The sequence below is a fragment of the Bos grunniens genome, chromosome 16 (assembly GCF_055505025.1).
Source record: "Bos grunniens cultivar Pamir isolate PY7600 chromosome 16, Bosgru_T2T1.0, whole genome shotgun sequence".
Classification (NCBI taxonomy): domain Eukaryota; kingdom Metazoa; phylum Chordata; class Mammalia; order Artiodactyla; family Bovidae; genus Bos; species Bos grunniens.
Genome location: NC_141180.1, coordinates 4,539,803 through 4,558,374, shown reverse-complemented (window position 1 = coordinate 4,558,374; position 18,572 = coordinate 4,539,803). Strand labels below are relative to the sequence as shown.

At 42.3% G+C, this 18,572-nt stretch overlaps 1 protein-coding gene and 2 long non-coding RNA genes across 31 annotated transcripts in view; 2 read left to right on the top strand and 1 right to left on the bottom strand.

The window, feature by feature from the left end:
- The window catches only part of LOC147356065 (uncharacterized), a 66,097-nt gene extending 51,677 nt beyond the window's left edge, over positions 1-14,420 (top strand). The window contains exons 3-6 of one of the 2 annotated variants that reach the window (XR_015143012.1): positions 4,214-4,422; positions 12,021-12,161; positions 12,506-12,676; positions 13,530-14,420. This is a non-coding gene — a long non-coding RNA (uncharacterized LOC147356065). The remainder of the gene's footprint in view (positions 1-4,213; positions 4,423-12,020; positions 12,162-12,505; positions 12,677-13,529) is intronic. The other variant, XR_015143013.1, reaches the window with a different exon arrangement.
- DENND1B (DENN domain containing 1B) overlaps positions 5,854-18,572 on the bottom strand; it is a 279,101-nt gene continuing 266,382 nt past the window's right edge. For 13 of the 28 annotated variants that reach the window (XR_015143006.1, XR_015143010.1, XR_015143011.1 and 10 more), the window contains 3 exons: positions 14,906-14,982; positions 13,547-13,763; positions 5,854-11,931 (listed from right to left, as the gene is read on the bottom strand). Coding sequence is in view for 24 of the 28 variants with exons in the window: in XM_086343186.1 (XP_086199312.1) it covers positions 11,437-11,931; positions 13,547-13,763; positions 14,906-14,982 (789 nt within the window). In the remaining 4 variants the exon portion in view is untranslated. Of the gene's footprint in view, positions 11,932-13,546; positions 13,764-14,905; positions 15,004-16,897; positions 17,012-18,572 lie in introns of those variants that run through there. The other 15 variants (XM_086343185.1, XM_086343193.1, XM_086343198.1 and 12 more) reach the window with 4 other exon arrangements.
- Positions 14,941-17,395, top strand: LOC147356064 (uncharacterized). Its single transcript, XR_015143014.1, has 3 exons — positions 14,941-15,072; positions 16,156-16,255; positions 16,673-17,395. It is a non-coding gene; the product is annotated as an uncharacterized LOC147356064 (long non-coding RNA).

Here is an 18,572-nt window from a genome sequence, read left to right as displayed (position 1 = left end):
TTTATGGCCCAGGATATGATCTATCCTGGAGAAGGTTCTGTGTGCACTTGAGAAAAAGGTGAAATTCATTGTTTTGCGGTGAAATGTCCTATAGATATCAATTAGGTCTAACTGGACGATTGTATCATTTGAAGTTTGTGTTTCTTTGTTAATTTTCTGTTTAGTTGATCTATCCATAGGTGTGAGTGGGGTATTAAAGTCTCCCACTATTATTGTGTTATTGTTAATTTCCCCTTTCATACTTGTTAGCATTTGTCTTACATATTGCGGTGCTCCTATGTTGGGTGCATACATATTTGTAATTGTTATATCTTCTTCTTGGATTGATCCTTTGATCATTATGTAGTGTCCTTCTTTGTCTCTCTTCACAGCCTTTATTTTAAAGTCTATTTTATCTGATATGAGTTGCTATTCCTGCTTTCTTTTGGTCTCTATTTGCATGGAATACCTTTTCCAGCCCTTCACTTTCAGTCTATATGTGTCCCTTGTTTTCAGGTGGGTCTCTTGTAGACAACATATATAGGTCTTGTTTTTGTATCCATTCTGCAGTCTTTGTCTTTGGGTTGGGGCATTCAACCCATTTACATTTAAGGTAATTTTTGATAAGTATGATCCTGTTGCCATTTACTTTGTTGTTTTGGGTTTGAGTTTATACACCCTTTCTGTGTTTCCTGTCTAGAGAAGATCCTTTAGTATTTGTTGGAGAGCTGGTTTGGTGGTGCCGAATTCTCTCAGCTTTTGTTAGTCTGTAAAGCTTTTGATTTCTCCTTCATATTTGAATGAGATCCTTGCTGGGTACAGTAATCTGGGTTGTAGGTTTTTCTCTTTCATCACTTCAAGTATGTCCTGCCATTCCCTTCTGGCCTGAAGAGTTTCTATTGAAAGATCAGCTGTTATCCTTATGGGAATCCCCTTATGTGTTATTTGTTGTTTTTCCCTTGTTGCTTTTAATATTTGTTGTGTTTGATCTTTGTTAATTTGATTAATATGTGTCTTGGGGTATTTCACCTTGGGTTTATCCTGTTTGGGACTCCCTGGGTTTCTTGGACTTGGGTGACTATTTCCTTCCCCATTTTAGGGAAGTTTTCAACTATTATTTCCTCAGGTATTTTCTCATGGCCTTTCTTTTTGTCTTCTTCTTCTGGGACTCCTATGACTTGAATGTTGGGGCATTTAACATTGACCCAGAGGTCTCTGAGGTTGTCCTCATTTCTTTTAATTCTTTTTTCTTTTTTCGTCTCTGCTTCATTTATTTCTACCATTCTATCTTCTACCTCACTTATCCTATCTTCTGTTATCTTCTTATCTGTTATTCTACTGGTGGTTCCCTTCAGAGTGTTTTTTATCTCATTTATTCATTATTAATTATATATTGACTTTTTTATTTCTTCTGGGTCCTTGTTAGACATTTCTTGCATATTCTCAATCCTTGTCTCCAGGCTATTTATCTGTGATTCCATTTTGATTTCAAGATTTTGGATCATTTTCACTATCATTATTCTGAACTCTTTATCAGGTAGATTCCCTATCTCTTCCTCTTTGGTTTGGTTTGGTGGGCATTTATCCTGTTCCTTTACCTGCTGAGTATTTCTGTGCCTTTTCATCTTGTTTATATTGCTGAGTTTGGGCTGGCCTTTCCATATTCTGGCAGTTTGTCTTTCCTCTTTATTGTGGAGGTTCCTCGCTGTGGGTGGGGTTGGATGGGTGCCTTGTCAAGGTTTCCTGGTTAGGGAAGCTTGTGTCGGTGTTCTGGTGGGTGGAGCTGGATTTCTTCTCTCTGGAGTGCAATGAAGTGTCCAGTAGTGAGTTCTGAGATGTCAGTGGGTTTGGTGTGACTTTGGGCAACCTGTATATTGAAGCTCAGGGCTATGTTCTGTGTTGCTGGAGAATTTGCGTGGTATGTCTTGCTCTGGAACTTGTTGGCTCTTCGGTGGTGCTTGGTTTCAGTGTAGGTATAGAGGCTTTTGATGAGGTCTTATCAATTAATGTTCCCTGGAGTCAGGAGTTCTCTGGTGTTCTCAGGTTTTGGACTTAAGCCACCTGCCTCTGGTTTTCAGTCTTATTCTTACAGTAGCCTCAAAACTTCTCCATCATTTCTGAGTGTTCCAGGACTCAGACACACACCTTCTTGTTTCTTTCTCCTGAGTTCATCACCTGCCCTTTTGCCACAATGTTTGCTGGTATTTTGTTGTGGATTTTTGCATCTATGTTCATCTGTGAATTGGTCCATAATTTTTAAAATTTTGTGTGGCCTCCTAGAATGAATTTGGGAGTTTTCTTCCCTCTGCTAGTTTTTGAAATTGTTTGAGAAGGATAGGTGTTAGGTCTTCTATAAATGTTTGATAGAATTTGCCTGTGAAGCCATTTGGCCCTGGACTTTTGCATGTTGGAAGATTTTTTAATCAGTTTTGATTTCAGTACATGTGATAGGCCTACTCATGTTTTCTGCTGCTTCTTGGTTCAGTTTTGGAGGATTGTACTGTTCTAAGAAATGGTCCATTTCTTCCAGGTTGTCCATTTTATTGGCATATAGTTGCTCATAGTAGTCTGTTATGATCCTTTGTGTGTCTGTTACGTTCTTTTTCACTTCTAATTTATTGATTTGAGTCTTCTCCCTTTTTTTCTTGATTTGTCTCACTAAAGTGTTATCAATTTTATCTTCTCTAAATACCAGCTTTTACTTTTATTGATTTTTGCCATTGTTTAATTTCTTTTTCATTTATTTTGCTCTGATCTTTATCTGTCACTGCTTCCACTTTCCCTCATCTATTTGCCATGAAGTGATGGGACTTGATGTCATGATCTTAGTTTTTTGAATGTTGAGTGTCAAGCCAGTTTTTTCACTCTCCTCCTTCACACTCACCAAGAGGCTCTTTAGTTCCTCTTTATTGTCTGTCATTAGGGTGGTTTCATCTGTGTATCTGAGGTTGTTGATATTTTTCCTGGCAACCTTGATATCAGTATTTTAATTTTCAACAGATTTACCTAAAGCATATATGAGTGTAAGCAAAGAAACTTGAAAATCCTTTCATAATCTTGAAATCAAAATGCCCAGGAACCTTTCATTCACCTTACAGATATGGTTAAAAAATCAGTATTAATCCTCCACAACAACCTCCAAGAATAGTGTTCCTTCATTTTCATACAGTATGTTCTTTTCCTGTATGTGTATGGTCACCACACTGTTAAATATAGTTATTATTGATGAGAAATCATTTTAATTTGCTGTAGTTTTTTTTTTTTTTAAGACAAGTTTCAAGCGTCAATCAATCATCCTTTTCTTAGAAATTCAAATAGTTTTCTAACAGTTTTCCATTAAGCTTATCCCTAATGGAGGAAGTCTGTAATATAAAACAGAGAACTTCTTCCTAACATCTGTTTCACAAATTGAGATTTTTGCCTAGTGGGTTGTATCCAATTCAGACATTTATCAAATCTCTGAAAACTCAGCTCAATTAAAATTATTTAAGTTTATATTTTGGAGGAAACTGGATAAAATACCAAGTGAATACCATCAATGTATTTTGATATCTCAGTCTGAGTCCTCAAATTAGAAACTGCAATTATAAAAAGTAATTTGTAAATTTGAAAAACATTGTTGCTGTGATGTTTAAATGGTGTTACTATGAACAAACACCATGAATATGGAACAGTCATCATTTTTTAAAGTAGGTTTGATTTTAAAGTTAGAATACTAAAGAGTAAGAAGTTTGTCTTGAAGGCTGGTTCTTGAACATGAGCAAAAATGTTGAAGTAGTAGATAAACATGTGGAGATTCCGACAAGGACATTTAGGTGTTCTCAAAACCCCTGCATGTCAGTAACGGGCTCCACGGTAAAAAAAACCCCCATGGTGTGGCTTCCCTTGTCCTCAGCATCACTCCACCAGCAGGTGTTCCCTGAGTTACCATGCATAGACAGGCGGGGCTCATCCATTGCCCACAGAGGTGTGAACAAAACCAAGGGAAGGAAGGGGAGAAAGGGAGGGAAAGCAGCCACAGAGAACACGTGTGCACACAACGAAGATGCGTGGAGATTGAATTAATCCAGCTGGGGAGGCAGAGGGGCAATTAATTAATATAATACCATCTTCCAAAAAGGTATCGGGTACTCAACTTCCCCAGTGCACTTTGTCAAGAAGCCTTAATATTCACAGGAGAGAATGTGTGTTAGGCACGCCACCTTAATTTCCATCCTGTGTTCCTGCCTCGCAGCGTGAAGCTGGATCCCTGTCAGGCTCCCATCCCAGCCAGGCCGCCTGTTGCTATGCGACACGGAGGGCACCACTTGCCTCCTCAGTTCCTCAGTTTCTTCCTGTCTACAAAGGACTGATCACAGCATCTACTCCAGAAACCCTAGGAGCACCATCTAGGTTTATTTTTTCCATCCTTTTGTAAACTGCATTGCTGGTTCTACTGAAGAGGTAGGTTCAAGAGCCACGGGATTCTATAAAATGTAAGATGTTTCTAGTTCTGGCTTATGGTTTTATGTTCTAAACACCCATCCGTTCAAATGAAATCAGACACTTAGGCATATTTTCTCTCTCTCAAATTGCAGCTGTCCTTTGGGACCACAGGGACTGACGGCAAGGGTTGGTCTTAGGATCACCCTGTCTCTTGCCAGATCCAAGGATTCTCAAGTCCCTCATGTAAAATGATGTGGTTAGTCCCGTATAACCTATGCACATCCCCCGTGTACTTTAAATAGTCTCTAGATTTCCTGAAAGACCTGATTCAGTGTAAGTGCCATGTAAACGGTTGCCAGTGGGAGAAACATTTAAGTTTTGCTTTTTGGAACTTTCTTGAATTAGTATTTTCAGTCTGGGTTGGTTGGACCTGTGGGGACGCATGGATACAGAGGGCTGACTGTATGTGGCAGCTGCAATGTACACAAAGGTTTCTTGACATTATACATTCATTCTAAGGACAGACGTCTATTTTAAATAGAGGAATATTCAGGGAAATCAGGTGACAGGACCACACCAATGGCAGAACTTGGGGAAGGTCTTAATTCACCCAGAAACCTTCCATAGTACACTATTTAATTTTTACCCTATTAATACTGTATTTTCCATAAATGTGTAAAGTTTTGTGTGTTCTATAATTCATTGTCACTTCTAGGCAAGGAGATTCTCACTCACAGCAAAATAATACTCCAAAAAGAACACTCTCGTTTTCACACAAGGAAAATCCAGCCAGGTTTCTATGTCTGCATCTGTAAAATTAAAATTGCATCATTTTTCTCAAGACACTGAGAAAGGTACTGAGATCAACTCTGTGATGGTAGCAGGCACAGTTTTAAAAATTAAAAATCCATCAAAGTTAGCTATATCTTAGGATTTGAAGGATACTCTCTCTCTTCTCAAGGGAAGACCTTTGCTTCTATGCAAAGTTCAGCATATCATTCCCAGAAATTCTGCACCCAAGGGAAACTTTATGCTTAATTCAAGTTTGACTTTTGCTCTAGGTGGGCCCAAGAGCCCCTGGAAATCAGCACACCTTCCCAGGCTGGGGAGCGCTATTGACAACCCTCTATCTCTTATCTATCCATCTGCAGCTTTTCCATGAAGGTCAGTAAGTCCTGGTCTGGCTTGGCTGCTAGCCCTGTTCTGCTGACCTTACTGACACTGACGTACCTCTTCTGTCATTTATGAGCCTCATGAAGTTGGCTGCCCAGACATGAGACACTGGACGCCTCCCTCCCCAGCAGGCCTGCCAGAAGGGCTTAGACCTGAGTTTACACCGCAGCAGTCCTAAGGCTCTGAGATGAAGGGCCAGGGGTCCTTGTGACAGTTCACTGGGAACTCTGATGGGAGAGCTGGCCAGTCATTACAGAAGAGTCACCCCCGGGCGGGTTTGATTATGACCAACTTTATTTTCAACCTGCATTGTTGGGCACTTCATGGTAATGTGTTGTTCATCCAATATTGACTTTTGCATACATTTTTAAATCCCCCAAACAATACTTTTACACACAGCGTCCTCCCGACAGTAGTCAGTGTCAGAGATGATTTATCCTGTAGCCTCAAGGATGCGAGGTCTCGATGATGGGCAGGTGTGTTCAGGTACATCATCACATCTAAACAAGGCTCAAGCGTTTCAGTCCTTCCAGACAGTTATTCGTTTAAAGCAAGAGAAATAAGCTTTGGAAAAGTTCAGTTTTTAACCTCACATGTACCTTTTGTGTAAAAAGCTTCATGCATTTTAAAATGTAGATGTCATGCAGTTCACATTTGTTTGCTCTAAGGACTAAATTGGAACAGATTCAAGAAATCTCATTTTTGGTATATGATTATTCAGTGGTTCTCAGAGTAACCACGTGGAAACTAGACCATCTGAAGGATGGTGACTCGACACACACAGTGAACCCAGGATGCAGAGTCAAATTTTGTCCTGGAAGTTATGTAATATAGCAAAGGGCAGAGGTGTCAACGTACCTCAGCAGGGCTCTCTTCTGAGACATGGAGTAACACAGAGACGAAGAGGCTCAGAGGTTTCTCGTATCAAAGAGGTAATCATTTGTGACTTAGCAATCTTTTATGATAAAAGACTGCTATAGTTGAAATTACTTCATTTAAGTCTGGTTTGAAAAACATAGCTTTCTGGATAGAAAGCGTCTGCTTAAGTTTGCTGTTCAGTTCAGTACCTTATTCTGTTTTTTTGGTATGTTTGCAAGTCACATCCAGAGCTACAGATTTTCCACAGTGCTTTTCTGCCTCATTCAAGTATAATAAAAAGTAGAAATCTATAGAAGCTCTAAGGTTAAACAAACTGTACATTATACAAAAATTAACTTAATTTACAGTCAAAAAGTATTGGCAATGCCCTTTATAAATCTTACCAGAGATGCATCACAAAGAATATTACAGTCGACATAATGGTTCGTCATCACCGTACAAATGCCATCTCAATTTACATGGTACAGAACTGAGCATGTGTGAAACGTACAAATGAAGAATCAGCGTTTTGCACTATATACATTTCTTTCAAAGTAACACTACTGTCAATACTAATCTAAGGTTCAGGATTCTCTTATTGCATATTCATTGTTGCTGAGGCAGTTAGTTATGATACAATAATGCAATATTCATAATTATTTTAAATAAAAACATTTTTCCTGCCAACAGTAAAAAGTTTTTTTTTTCCCCTAAAATCACCTGGAACATTGCTACATACAATTCTACACAAATACTGAAAAACATGACCTTAAGGCATCTGCTTGAAAAGCAGATGTGCATATTTATATGAACTAAATTATGCAAGAAAAAAAATATTGCACAAAATCCTATATTATTTTCAAGATAAAATATGCTTCTTTCTAAATACACATAATTCCCTATCTTGACCAAATCAAAACATTGACTGATTTGCTCAAAAGAACTCTGCCTCTTAAACAAGATTTAAGAAACAGACACTAACGAATTCCTGGGCTAGACAGAGGAAGGACCAGTGCTGACAGTTTGTAAAAGCATCTCCTATAGGAAGAGCTGCTTTGGGGGATTAGGTTTGGGGTTCATTTTACACCCTTTATGTTCTGATCTACAGCTATCCAGCCAGAATCAAGATCTTGTATGTGAAACAAAATGGAATTCACATTAGAAAATTTTTTCGTGAAAATAATCTTTTCCTGAAAATCCAGATATTCTAGAAAAAGGAAGATCTACTAATTATGACAACAGTCACAGTTTTTTTTCCTCTTCACCTTACTTCAGAAACAATGAATTCATTAGCATTCCTGGGTCTCGTCTGTTAGGATACAAGCACAGACTCCACAGCAGCACTGTCACAGACAGCTTTCGAGTGTGTGGGATGCAGGGGAAGTGTTTGCAGAGAATGCTGTTATCAGGGTAAAGAGAACAGAACTCCTTGCCGTCGACAGGCGTCCACATGCTCAGTTCATCCTGAACAGAGTGGAGACTGGTCCCGGGTGGTCCCGAGGGGCCGCGTTCAGCACCAAGCCTCGCTGCCTGGGTACAAGGGAGCAGAGGGTGCTGGACAGCCAGCTGGACGAGAACACCCGGCTTCTCAGAGCCTCTGAATCGTCCTTTAAGAGCAGGTCTCCTAGACAGCAGCGTTCTTGCACGTCGTGTAACAGCAGAGAAAGATGGTACAGTGGTTCTGTACTTAGAGCATGTTTTAGTTTAAGCAGCTTTAAAAGGCTTTTTTTTTTTTTCGTGACAGAATCTTGGCTGAATAATTCCTAAGCAAAATATATTAACATCATTGTTATTATTAACAGAGATTCACAATTCCTTTTCCTTTTAACTAGCTCCTGCACAGCAGGCACTAGGCCAATTCTTTTCTTTCCTTATGTCCACTGTTACTGTACCTTGCCTATGAACAGTACCAAGAGTTGATAAACATTTCTTAAACAAATGAGTTATTTTTAATCAGAGAAATAGTCATGCTATATTTTGGTGCCTTTCTAAAATATGCTAAAGTAGGTAGCCATTAAAATATACCACTTAACGACACTTAATGAACCAAGAGTTCCTAAATTCACACGGGACTCTGCTATCCTCTGAAATACCATGGATGCAGTACCTCTAGGGTAAAAGATAGAGTGGGTTTGGGGAGCATGGTGACTGTCTAGAGGCTGCATAAAGACAGGCCCCAGAACCAAAGGTCGGAGTCGTTTGTACAGTTCTGCATAGGACAGGTGTTGCTCCTTCGGGGGAGAAAAATTCAAACAGCAGGGGAGTTTACACATAATAGAAAATATTGTCTAGTTATAATAGAAAATATGAACATAGGAAAGAGATAAGTTATTTCAGAACTCACCTTAATGTCCCTTCATTCTCCATACAGCCACCGTGATACAGGCAAGTCTAGTCTCAGAGCAGACTTTGAATACTCAAAATGTTAACAGTTTGAAATAGGAATACTTGCTGAGTTTTTGTTTTTAACGTGGACTATCAGAGCTGATTCTGTATGTTAAAATAAGGCACAAGTCCAGCTTAAAATACCTTAACACAAATGTGATTTGTCGGTGGGTGACTGTCCTCACCATACACCGTGGTGAAACACCCGGGGAGGTGACTAAGACAGAAGAACTCACATTTCTGAGGCTCTGAAGCTTAGTGGGTAAGTGGGACTAAAACCCAGATTCTATCAAGGCTACACTCACAGTGATCCCATTCTCCAAATGGAGAATTCTAAAGGAAAAAACGCCTCATTCCAATATTCGTAGTCAAGGACTATTTTACATTCTTTTCAAAAATTATGAAGAATATCTGCCCAGCAGATTGACAACCATAGTTACAGTTTTTCCTTCTCATTTAAAATAGCTCTTCTGATAAATGGACTTTTTTATATACTTAAATAAAATGGAATTTTGTAATGAGTATGTAAAGGCAAAATTTAACAAGAACCTTGAATCTTACTTTTGTGTTAAAAAAAGGATCACAGACTTTTCCCCTTAATACTTAGAGTTCATCCTTAGAAGGAAAACAAGATCTGTCTTCCTTCATATACATGAATGAATAACTGTCCTCCCAAAGTATATCCATTTAGATTTTGGAATCTACTTTAAAAAAGAAAACCTTGGTCATTTTTCTCAAATTATTTAAAGACTGATCTGAATAAGTATCTTAAGAAATATTTTTAACAAAGCCTCTTCCAGGATCTTGACTGAAAATTAAATTCTTATTTCAGTAAATATTCTAGAGCACAGTTTTTGACGGGAGTTCTTGACTGGCTTGTCAAACCTTTCCTAAAATGATAAATTAAGAAAACAATCATGACTGGGGATGCACAGAGTACATGTACTGAACAAGCGAGCAACCAAGGAACCACAACATCACTTGTTTTTTTCCTGATTGCTTCATGACTGGCTAGACTCATAGGAATAATCAATGCAGGAATCCTTCTGAGAACTTCCCAGTGTGACAGTGAATTTGAGGGAGGAGAGACCACGTCCCATGCAGAAGAATTCCAAGTAATGTGTGTGGATACCATGCATCAGACCGGAAGCACAAGCCCCACCCCAGGGAGGCCGTGCGTGGTGTCTCCTCCAGGAGATGGCAGGAGGACCGGAGGGAAGGCGCGGCTTTCCCGGGAGGAGCCCGACCAGCGCTTCCTCAGCCGGCTGACCCCGGCCAGCAGCAACGTTCGCAAGCCCCAGGGGCAGGCTGGGGTGACGGAGACGGCACTCTTCTGTTGTGAGCCCCTCCCCGGGACCCACGGCCCCAGCGCGACCACAGCAAAAACGCTGGACAGGTCCGGGAGCGGCGCGGCCGACAGCAAACCCGACCTGTCCTCCTCGGAACCACCCAGATCGTCAGAGACCAGGAGGGTCTAGAGACGGTCACATCCAAGAGGAGCCTGAGGAGGTATGACAGCCATGGGTAAGGTGGGCCCGGGCGGGATCCCGGGACAGAAACGGGATGTGAGGGGAGAACCAAGGAAATCTGCGTGAAGCACGGCGTAGGAACTGTGAAGACGTACTGCACGGATACAGGACCTTAAACGCCGTGGACGTGCTGAGCGGAGAGACGCGGGGACGCTACCCTGGCTCCGCGTGGGGCCTGCAGATCTACAACTTGCAAAATACAAAGTCAGTCATTTTAGCGGTAAGTCTGAGATGTCATGAAGCATTCTGATAGAGAATTATTAGGGGAAACACAGACAAGAACATTTTTCAACTAGGACACTTTGTTTCATCTGGCTTTCTGGGGTGACTCCTAGTTAGCGAAGGCAAAGAGAGGCTGTGAAGAAATTTAAAGTGTCGTTTGTAAACAGCAGTCATTACTTTCTCATTGTAATTCAGCACTTCATGGATCTCACTCAGTGGCAGGTAAATGTGTATACCTTTATACTTTTTGGAAAACATGGCTGCAGTGTCCACCAGAGAGCTTTTAAACTTTGAAAAAATGAATTCTGTCCTTGATTTGATGAATTGAAAAAGGCATTATTGCTCTGCAGAACACATAACTTATCTTTCAGAATTTACATGGAATCCCATAAATTAGGTTAAGTATGCTTAATATAGGCTTAAGATTAAGGCAATTAGTGGGTCAACAGTTTCAAGCTAGTTCTGATAGGTTTTGATATCTTGGCCAGGTCATGCTCAACCAGCTTAGTACAGTAGCTCCTGGTTATGTGTGCGGGTTAGATGCATACTTAATTTAAATAAGTGGCGTTAAGCACCGAACACTGGGAAATCGGATGTTCAATATATACTTGCAACATACATACATACAAACTCGTACCTGACTGAAGAGCACAAGAGGAGAATTAGCTTTACGTTTAAAAAATCAATGGATCATCGACATAGCATGAGACGAAAGCGCGGACAGTAAGTGTCCCAAATGAAAAACAACTTCAGACAGCAGGAAGAGTCACCTTTCCGACCACTCCTTGTTTACGACACGGGGTGGTGGGCTCCTGAATGTCTCCGTGGAAGGCTGGGTGCCTGCAACAGGCACTTCATTCACTGACTAAGCTTGGTTTCCGCTCGCCCTCCCTCCTGAGATGTGCAGGTCTTGTTGGAAAGCAGACGTGATGTGACACAAGGACACCACCTCCTGAAGCAGCCCAGACCCCTCTGCGGTCTCTGGAGCTTCTTTCCCTTCTTTCTCCCAGGGAACACACGTGGACAGGCGCCGCCCCAGGCCCGGCTCCGGCGGGTCTTCCACAGTCGGGCTTAGCGTTTCCTTCCTCCCCGTAGGGGGCGCTCCAGCGCCCGGAAGGGGGCCCGGCTGCCCTGGCGCCGGGGGCTGGCTCCCTGCGCCGAGGGGTCGCTCGCCTGCCTCCTCCTCCAGGATGAACAGAGGGTCGGTGCCCGCGCTGGAGGACAGCCGCTTCCTGGGCGAGGGAGGCAACTGCCGGCCGAGCAGGGCGCTGTCGTCCTGGCCCCGGTGCCACCCAGCCTGGTCCCCGGAGCCGCTGCACAGCAGGGCCAGGTTGCTCTCGCTGGGTGCGTTGGATTTGTTCTAAGAGGAGAAACGACACATTTAGAAGAAACGGAAGGCACGTTACTTCAGTAATATTCCTTCCCATTCTGAAATCTTTCTCTTGCCAGGCTTGGAACTCGAAGTCCCGCCCCAAGGAGACGCAGCCGCGACGGTGGGTTCGGAACACCGCCCAGGGCCCAGGGCTCCAAAGACAGGCACGGCGTGAGACGGGCACGTGCAACTGTCGCCTGCAGAGTTCAGCCCGCATGGTGAGTGTCGGCGAGGATGTGGAGAAGAGGGTGGGAGTGTACACTGATGCAGCCACTTTGGACATCGGCATGGACGGGCCTCAAGAAATTAAAAACAGAACTATGACGTGCTGCAGCAAGACGCAGTACCGCTACTTCGGGTGTGTGTCCACGTGTTCACTGCAGCACTGTTCACAGTATAGGGAAGCTGCGGGAACAGCTAAATGTCACTCACAGGTGAATGGATAAAGAAAATGTGCTGTGATTATCACTCACCTTTTTAAAAAAGGGGAAATCCTGCCATTTGGGATAATATGGATGCTGCTAGTGGCTCAGATAGTAAAGAATTCTCCTTCACAATGCAGGAGACCCGGGTATGATCCCTGGGTCAGGAAGATCCCCTGGAGAAGGGAATGGCCACCCACTCCAGTATTCCTGCCTGGAGAATCCCACAGACAGAGGAGCCTGGTGGGCTATAGCCCATGGGGTCACAAAGAGTTGGACATGACTGAGTGACGGGCCCTGCACTAAGTGAAGTAAGTCAGGACACAAATACTGCATGATCTCACTTCTCTGGGGAATCCAGTCAAGCTCGTATGTGTAGAGAGCAGAATGGGAGGGGTGGTCCCCAGGTGGGGAGGGGAGGTGCAGGAAGGCCAGGGCTCAGTCACGAGGGTGGCGAAGCTCAGGGACCTAGCATGCGGACCGAACTGGAAAGAAGGCAGGTCTCAACTACTTTGGCTTCAAAGAAGAGGAAAGAAAAGTGAACTCTGTGAAGTAAGGGAGGCTAATTAGCTTGCCTGTGGCCAGTACTTTGCAGTGTGTGGGCAAACATCAAATCATGCATCTCAGATGTGCACAACCTCTGTCATTACACTACAGAAAAGCTGAGAAACAGAAAGGATTTGCAAAAAAATCCTACCAGATAACTCGGAGAACAAGCCAACTCTTATATAATCAATGCCAAGTTCTGGAATTATTACAGTCAGAACAGGGTAGAAATTACTTCTCTCTCTCTCTGTTGTGTTTTTAAAGAATCCAGTTCAATCTGTTTAAAGTCTTAGGCATTTCTGAAGCAACACAGTGAAACATTACTTGAATTCATACCCTTACTAAAATGTTGTCAACAGCCAAAAAATACAGGAAAAACATGGGAACATTTCACATTTGAAAGTTCCGGAGAAAGACAACTATAAAATTAGGTTGTAGGGAAATAATACTGCTTGACAAAATAATTTGTTAATGATGAGAAACACTAGCATTTGATTGGATTTTTGTTATAGAAATCATGTCTTAATGATTAACTCTTACGATATTTTTGGAGTTTTGACACTTACCTTCACATCGGACAACACAGTGAGGTGAGAAAGTGTTCATTTAATGTTACAGGCTGGAAACGGACTCACCGTGGGCTTGTAGTCTATCTCATCCATTGATCTGAAGAAGTCCAGGCTCTTGGCCACTGCCAGCTTCCCCTGGTCTGAGCTGTGCGTGCTCAGCGTGTCCAGAATCTCACCCAGCAAGTCCATCTCACCCGGGGAAGGAGCCTTTGCTCTTGTTTCAAATGAGTCGTCACTTTCGTAGAAGTAAGCAGAAGCTTCTTCTCCATCTTCAGAGGACAACCTGGAGAAAAACAGGACACGTGCTGAAAACCAACGTGATACTTCTGTGGAGGGACAGTAAAGTGAGTAACTGGTTCATGGCCAAACTCTTTATAGTGACTGCTAAGTCGCTTCAGTTGTGTCCGACTCCATGCAACCCCATAGACGGCAACCCACCAGGCTCCTCCATCCCTGGGATTCTTCAGGCAAGAACACTGGAGTGGGCTGCCATTTCCTTCTGCAGAACTAAAACCTAGCGTGGTCGATTAAATAAATACTTAAAAGTAGGAGGCTGTTCTTCTGTCACCAAAAGAAAACTCCTACAACATTTCAATAAACCTAAAGATCTTATTTTGCAACTTCTCATGGTTGATAGCCAAAATTTTCTCATAGTGATATACACAGCAATTCAAACACTGGAAACCTTGAGTGTGTGCACTGAGAACAAACAGCAGTTTATGGCTCCTTACCCATCTGGAAGCACAAGCAGGGCTTTTCACAGTCTGATTCTGGGGAGTGTGGGGGCGACAGCCTTAGAAATATCAGACTGAACGCCTGGGACTTTCTACATTCTGAGTTCATTTTCAGTACTTTCGGATGGTTTTCCTTTATTTATTCACTTGTTTTGGAGAATACACATTCCTTTATGTAAATAAAGATATACTTAATGGGGGGAAAATTGATTCTATCATCCCCAAATAGCTTACTTAACATTGTTTTAAAAGTTCAACACACAGTACTATTATTTCCCTTATTTTTTATTAGTTTTTACCACTTTCATGAAATTTTCCTCTTCTGATACCTCCCATGGACTGAGGTCCTGCCGCCCCTCCCCCAGATCTGGTTTGTTTCAATTAACTCCTTCCACTGTCCTGATGTTCACCTGCCCCTCCTCTTCAGTCAGAGGGGAGGCGTGGGCTTCTGTTTGCCCTTGAACACTCCCCTGGGTATTTCTGCAGACATCACTGCTTCCAGGTTATTTCAGGCCTATCTTGCTTTCCCATCTCAAGATTCGTCTCCTGTGAACCTCCCACTAGCCCTGGATCCTCCTGCTGAAGATGAGACCGTGGGGAGCAGAACCTTTTCTCCAGACGTGCACGTGGTTTGAAATATCTCTTGCAACCTAGGGCTTCGGCTGAACAGAACATGCAACCCACAACTTACTTGCTGGCTCTCTCGGCGTCCTCCTCATCGTCAGCATCTAGGGCTCCGTCCAGGCTCTTCAGAGGCCTGAGGCGTGACTGCAGAGAGGAGTCGACACACTGGCGTGAGGAGTGAAGATACTTTAAATACTCCCAGAAACTTTAAACAGCATATTGATACTTGATATGGTAAGGAAGGGCTTCCCTGGTGGCTCAGATGGTAAAGTGTGTGCCTGCAATGCAGGAGACCCAGGTTTGATCCCTGGGTCGGGAAGATCCCCTGGAGAAGGGAAAGGCTACCCGGTCCAGTACTCTGGCCTGGAAAATCCCATGGATGGAGGAGCCTGGAGGGCTATAGTCCATGGGGTCGCAAAGAGTCGAACACGACTGAGCGACTTCACTTTTTCTTTCTCATGATAAGGAATACTTCTTAAAGACATACGCATTCAGGGCTTTTGAATATTACCTAGTAACCTGGAGGATACCAGGCAATATTGATCTGAATGCTTTCTTGCACCTCAAACCGATCAACAAAGTCCCTGGGCTGAGTGTATCAACACCTCTGTCCAGTGTGTCAGGGCCTGGTTTAGGAACCCTTGATTTACAGTCGCTCCACCAAGCACTCGGCCTCCACTTTCTATAATAATCAACACCTGAAGCCTTGTTTCTTTTATCCCCTACCCCACTCTCCCTCACACCCAGTATTTTACAGCAATGCTCAATCCCGAGTGTGTGTCTGAGTCTCTCCCTCACGCCCAGTATTCTACAGCAGTGCTCAATCCTGAGTGTGTGTCTCAGTCTCTCGGAGATGGTAAAGACGGAGGTTCTGAGTTTGTGCATCTCTAACTCTTCGGTGAGGTTGGTGCTGTTGGGTCTGGTGGTCACACTCTGAAGAGCAAGGTTTTGAATCAAGTCCAAGGTTTTGAATCAAGTCCAGGAAAACCCATCGTTTCATCTGTAAATACGTCACTATGTATCTTAAAAGATATTTTTTAGCATTACCATAGTTACTAATAATTATTTAATATCTCACATTCCCTTATTACTCCAAATACATTTTAGTGAGTTTATTTGGGCCGGAATCTCAACAAGGTAAGCACCGTATTTGGCTGAGATGCCTCTCGTCTCAGAGGACGACCCCTTCTATCTCCTCTGCCCCCGTGTCTTCTGGGACCTTGACTGTGTCATTGTGCCCTTATTTCCTGTAAGCTGGCAATTGCATCCGGAAGCTTGGCTGCCTTCCATTTCTGAGTCTTCCTCTGTTTCTGGCAGGCATGCCCATGGACATTGGTACGTGTTTCTCAGCACATCATGGCAGGAGGCACACAGTGGCTGACCCGGGTGCCACCAAGACTGACGAGTGGTTTCAAGGGTAGGTGGCCTGGAGCACCCACTACACATGTGACCAGTCTTTTACTTGATGGGTTTAGCATCCAATAGTTATACTTTTCAAAAGCGGCACCTCTATATTTGCTTGCTGGGATTCTATAAAAACTTTGTCCTATTAACTATTTGTCTATTCTGAAATACACCATGCCCTAGGAAAACAGGGTAATCCCTTCTTTCCTCATATGCAACAATGTTTAGTGCTGAGCTCAAGTTGTAACAGTCTGTAAAGGTGAGCCATGAGGGGGTCTTTAAAAATTATCATTTGTACATATTTGGTTTGGCTCCAACCGTCACAGTTATTACTCTTCTTGCTGTTCAGATCTGTCCCATTTTTACACTACGCCATAACCATGCTTTTGAAATAGTGACCTTTTTCAGGTTCATCTTAAAACACCTACAGGTTAGATTACGTGCTGCTGGGCATTCACGTCAGATTAATCCAGAGGTGGGGACAGCGCAAAAGGCTGGCACAGAAAGAAGACTGTCTGCGAGCTGACCGTTGTTGAAGCTGTATGAAAGGTACCTGGCATTCTTATAAGCTTCTCTTTACTTCTGTATGTTTGAATCAGAGAAGGACTACAGAAACAACCACAGTCAACAACATGGTAATAAGTACATACCTATCAATACGCAGTTTAAACATGAACAGCCTAAATGCTCCAATCAAAAGACACAGGGTCATACTGAGTAAAGTCAGTCAGAGAAAGACAAGTATCATGATGTCACTTGTATGCGGAATCTAAAAAAATGGTACCGACAGATTTATTTACAAAACAGAAATAGTCACGTATGTAGAAAACAAACTTATGGTTATAGGGGGTGGGGAAGAGGGCGGAGGGATAAACTGGGAGGCTGGGGATGAAATACACACCACTACACATGAGACAGGTGTAATAAGGACCCACTGTGTAGCACGGGAGCTCTATTCAACCCTCCGTAATTACATGAGACAGGTGTGATAAGGACCCACTGTGTAGCACAGGGAGCTCTATTCAGTCCTCCGTAACGGCCTATACGGGGAAGAATCTAAAGAGTGGACGTGTGTATATGATTCACTGTGCTGTAGAGCAGAAATGATCAACACTGTAAATCAACTATATGCCAATAAAAATTTTAAAAATAAGTAAATAGCATCTGACAATAAAAAATATATATTTATGTACCCAACACTGGAGCACCTAAATATATAAAGCAAATATTAACAGACGTAAAGGGAGAAACTGACAGTGATACAGTAATAGTAGGGAACTTACAACAGTGGACAGATCATACAGACAGAAAATAAGGAAACACACTGGCTTTAACACATTAGACCACGTGGACACACAGAGAACGTTCCACCCCGAAACAGAAGACGCATTCACGTGCACATGAACATCAGACATTCTCTGGACAGATCACATGCTAGGCCACAAAAAATTTCAAATTTAAAAGGACTGAAATACCAAAAATTCTTTCTGAACACACTAGTAGAAAACTGGAAACCAATTACCAGAAGAAAACTGGAAGCAGCAAAACTCATGAAGACAAAGCAACATGCTACTCATCAACCAGTGGGTCAATGAAGAAATGAGAGAAAATGTCAGTAAAGTGCTCGGGAATAGAAAGTGAAAAACATGGTTCCCAAATTGATGGGATGCAGGAAAAGCAGTTCTAAAAGGAAAGTTTATAGCAACACAGACCTACCTCATGAAAAAAAAAATTCATATACACAGTCTATATCTAAAACACCTAGAAAAAAGAAAAAGCCCTTAGTAGAAGGAAGAAACCAATACAGATCAGAGCACAAATGGAGACTATCAAAACAGAAAAGATCAATGAAACTAAGAATTAGTTCTTTGAGAAGCAAACAAAATTGATAAACCTTCAGCCAAAACCATCAAGGAAAAAACGGGCCCAAATCAATAAAATAAGAAATGAAAGAGAAGTTACAACCAATATGAAGACTCATGGGACTAGTACAACGTCTCATATACCAACAAATTGGACAACCGGGAAGAAACAGATAAATTCCTAGATGCAAGCCCTCTTCCCAGTCTAAATGGGGAAAGAGACAGAAAATCTAAACAGACTAATTACTAATAGTGAAACTAAACCAGTAAAAAAAAAAAACTCCCAAAAAACAAAAGTCCTGGACCAGACAGAAGTCTTCACCTATTGGTAGGTGAATTCTACCAAACATTTAGAGAAGAGTTAATAATACCTATCCTCCTCAGAGTACGCAAAAAAAAAAACTACAGAGGCGGGGAATACTTCTAGACTTATTCTAAAAGCCAGCATTACCCTGATATCAAAACAAG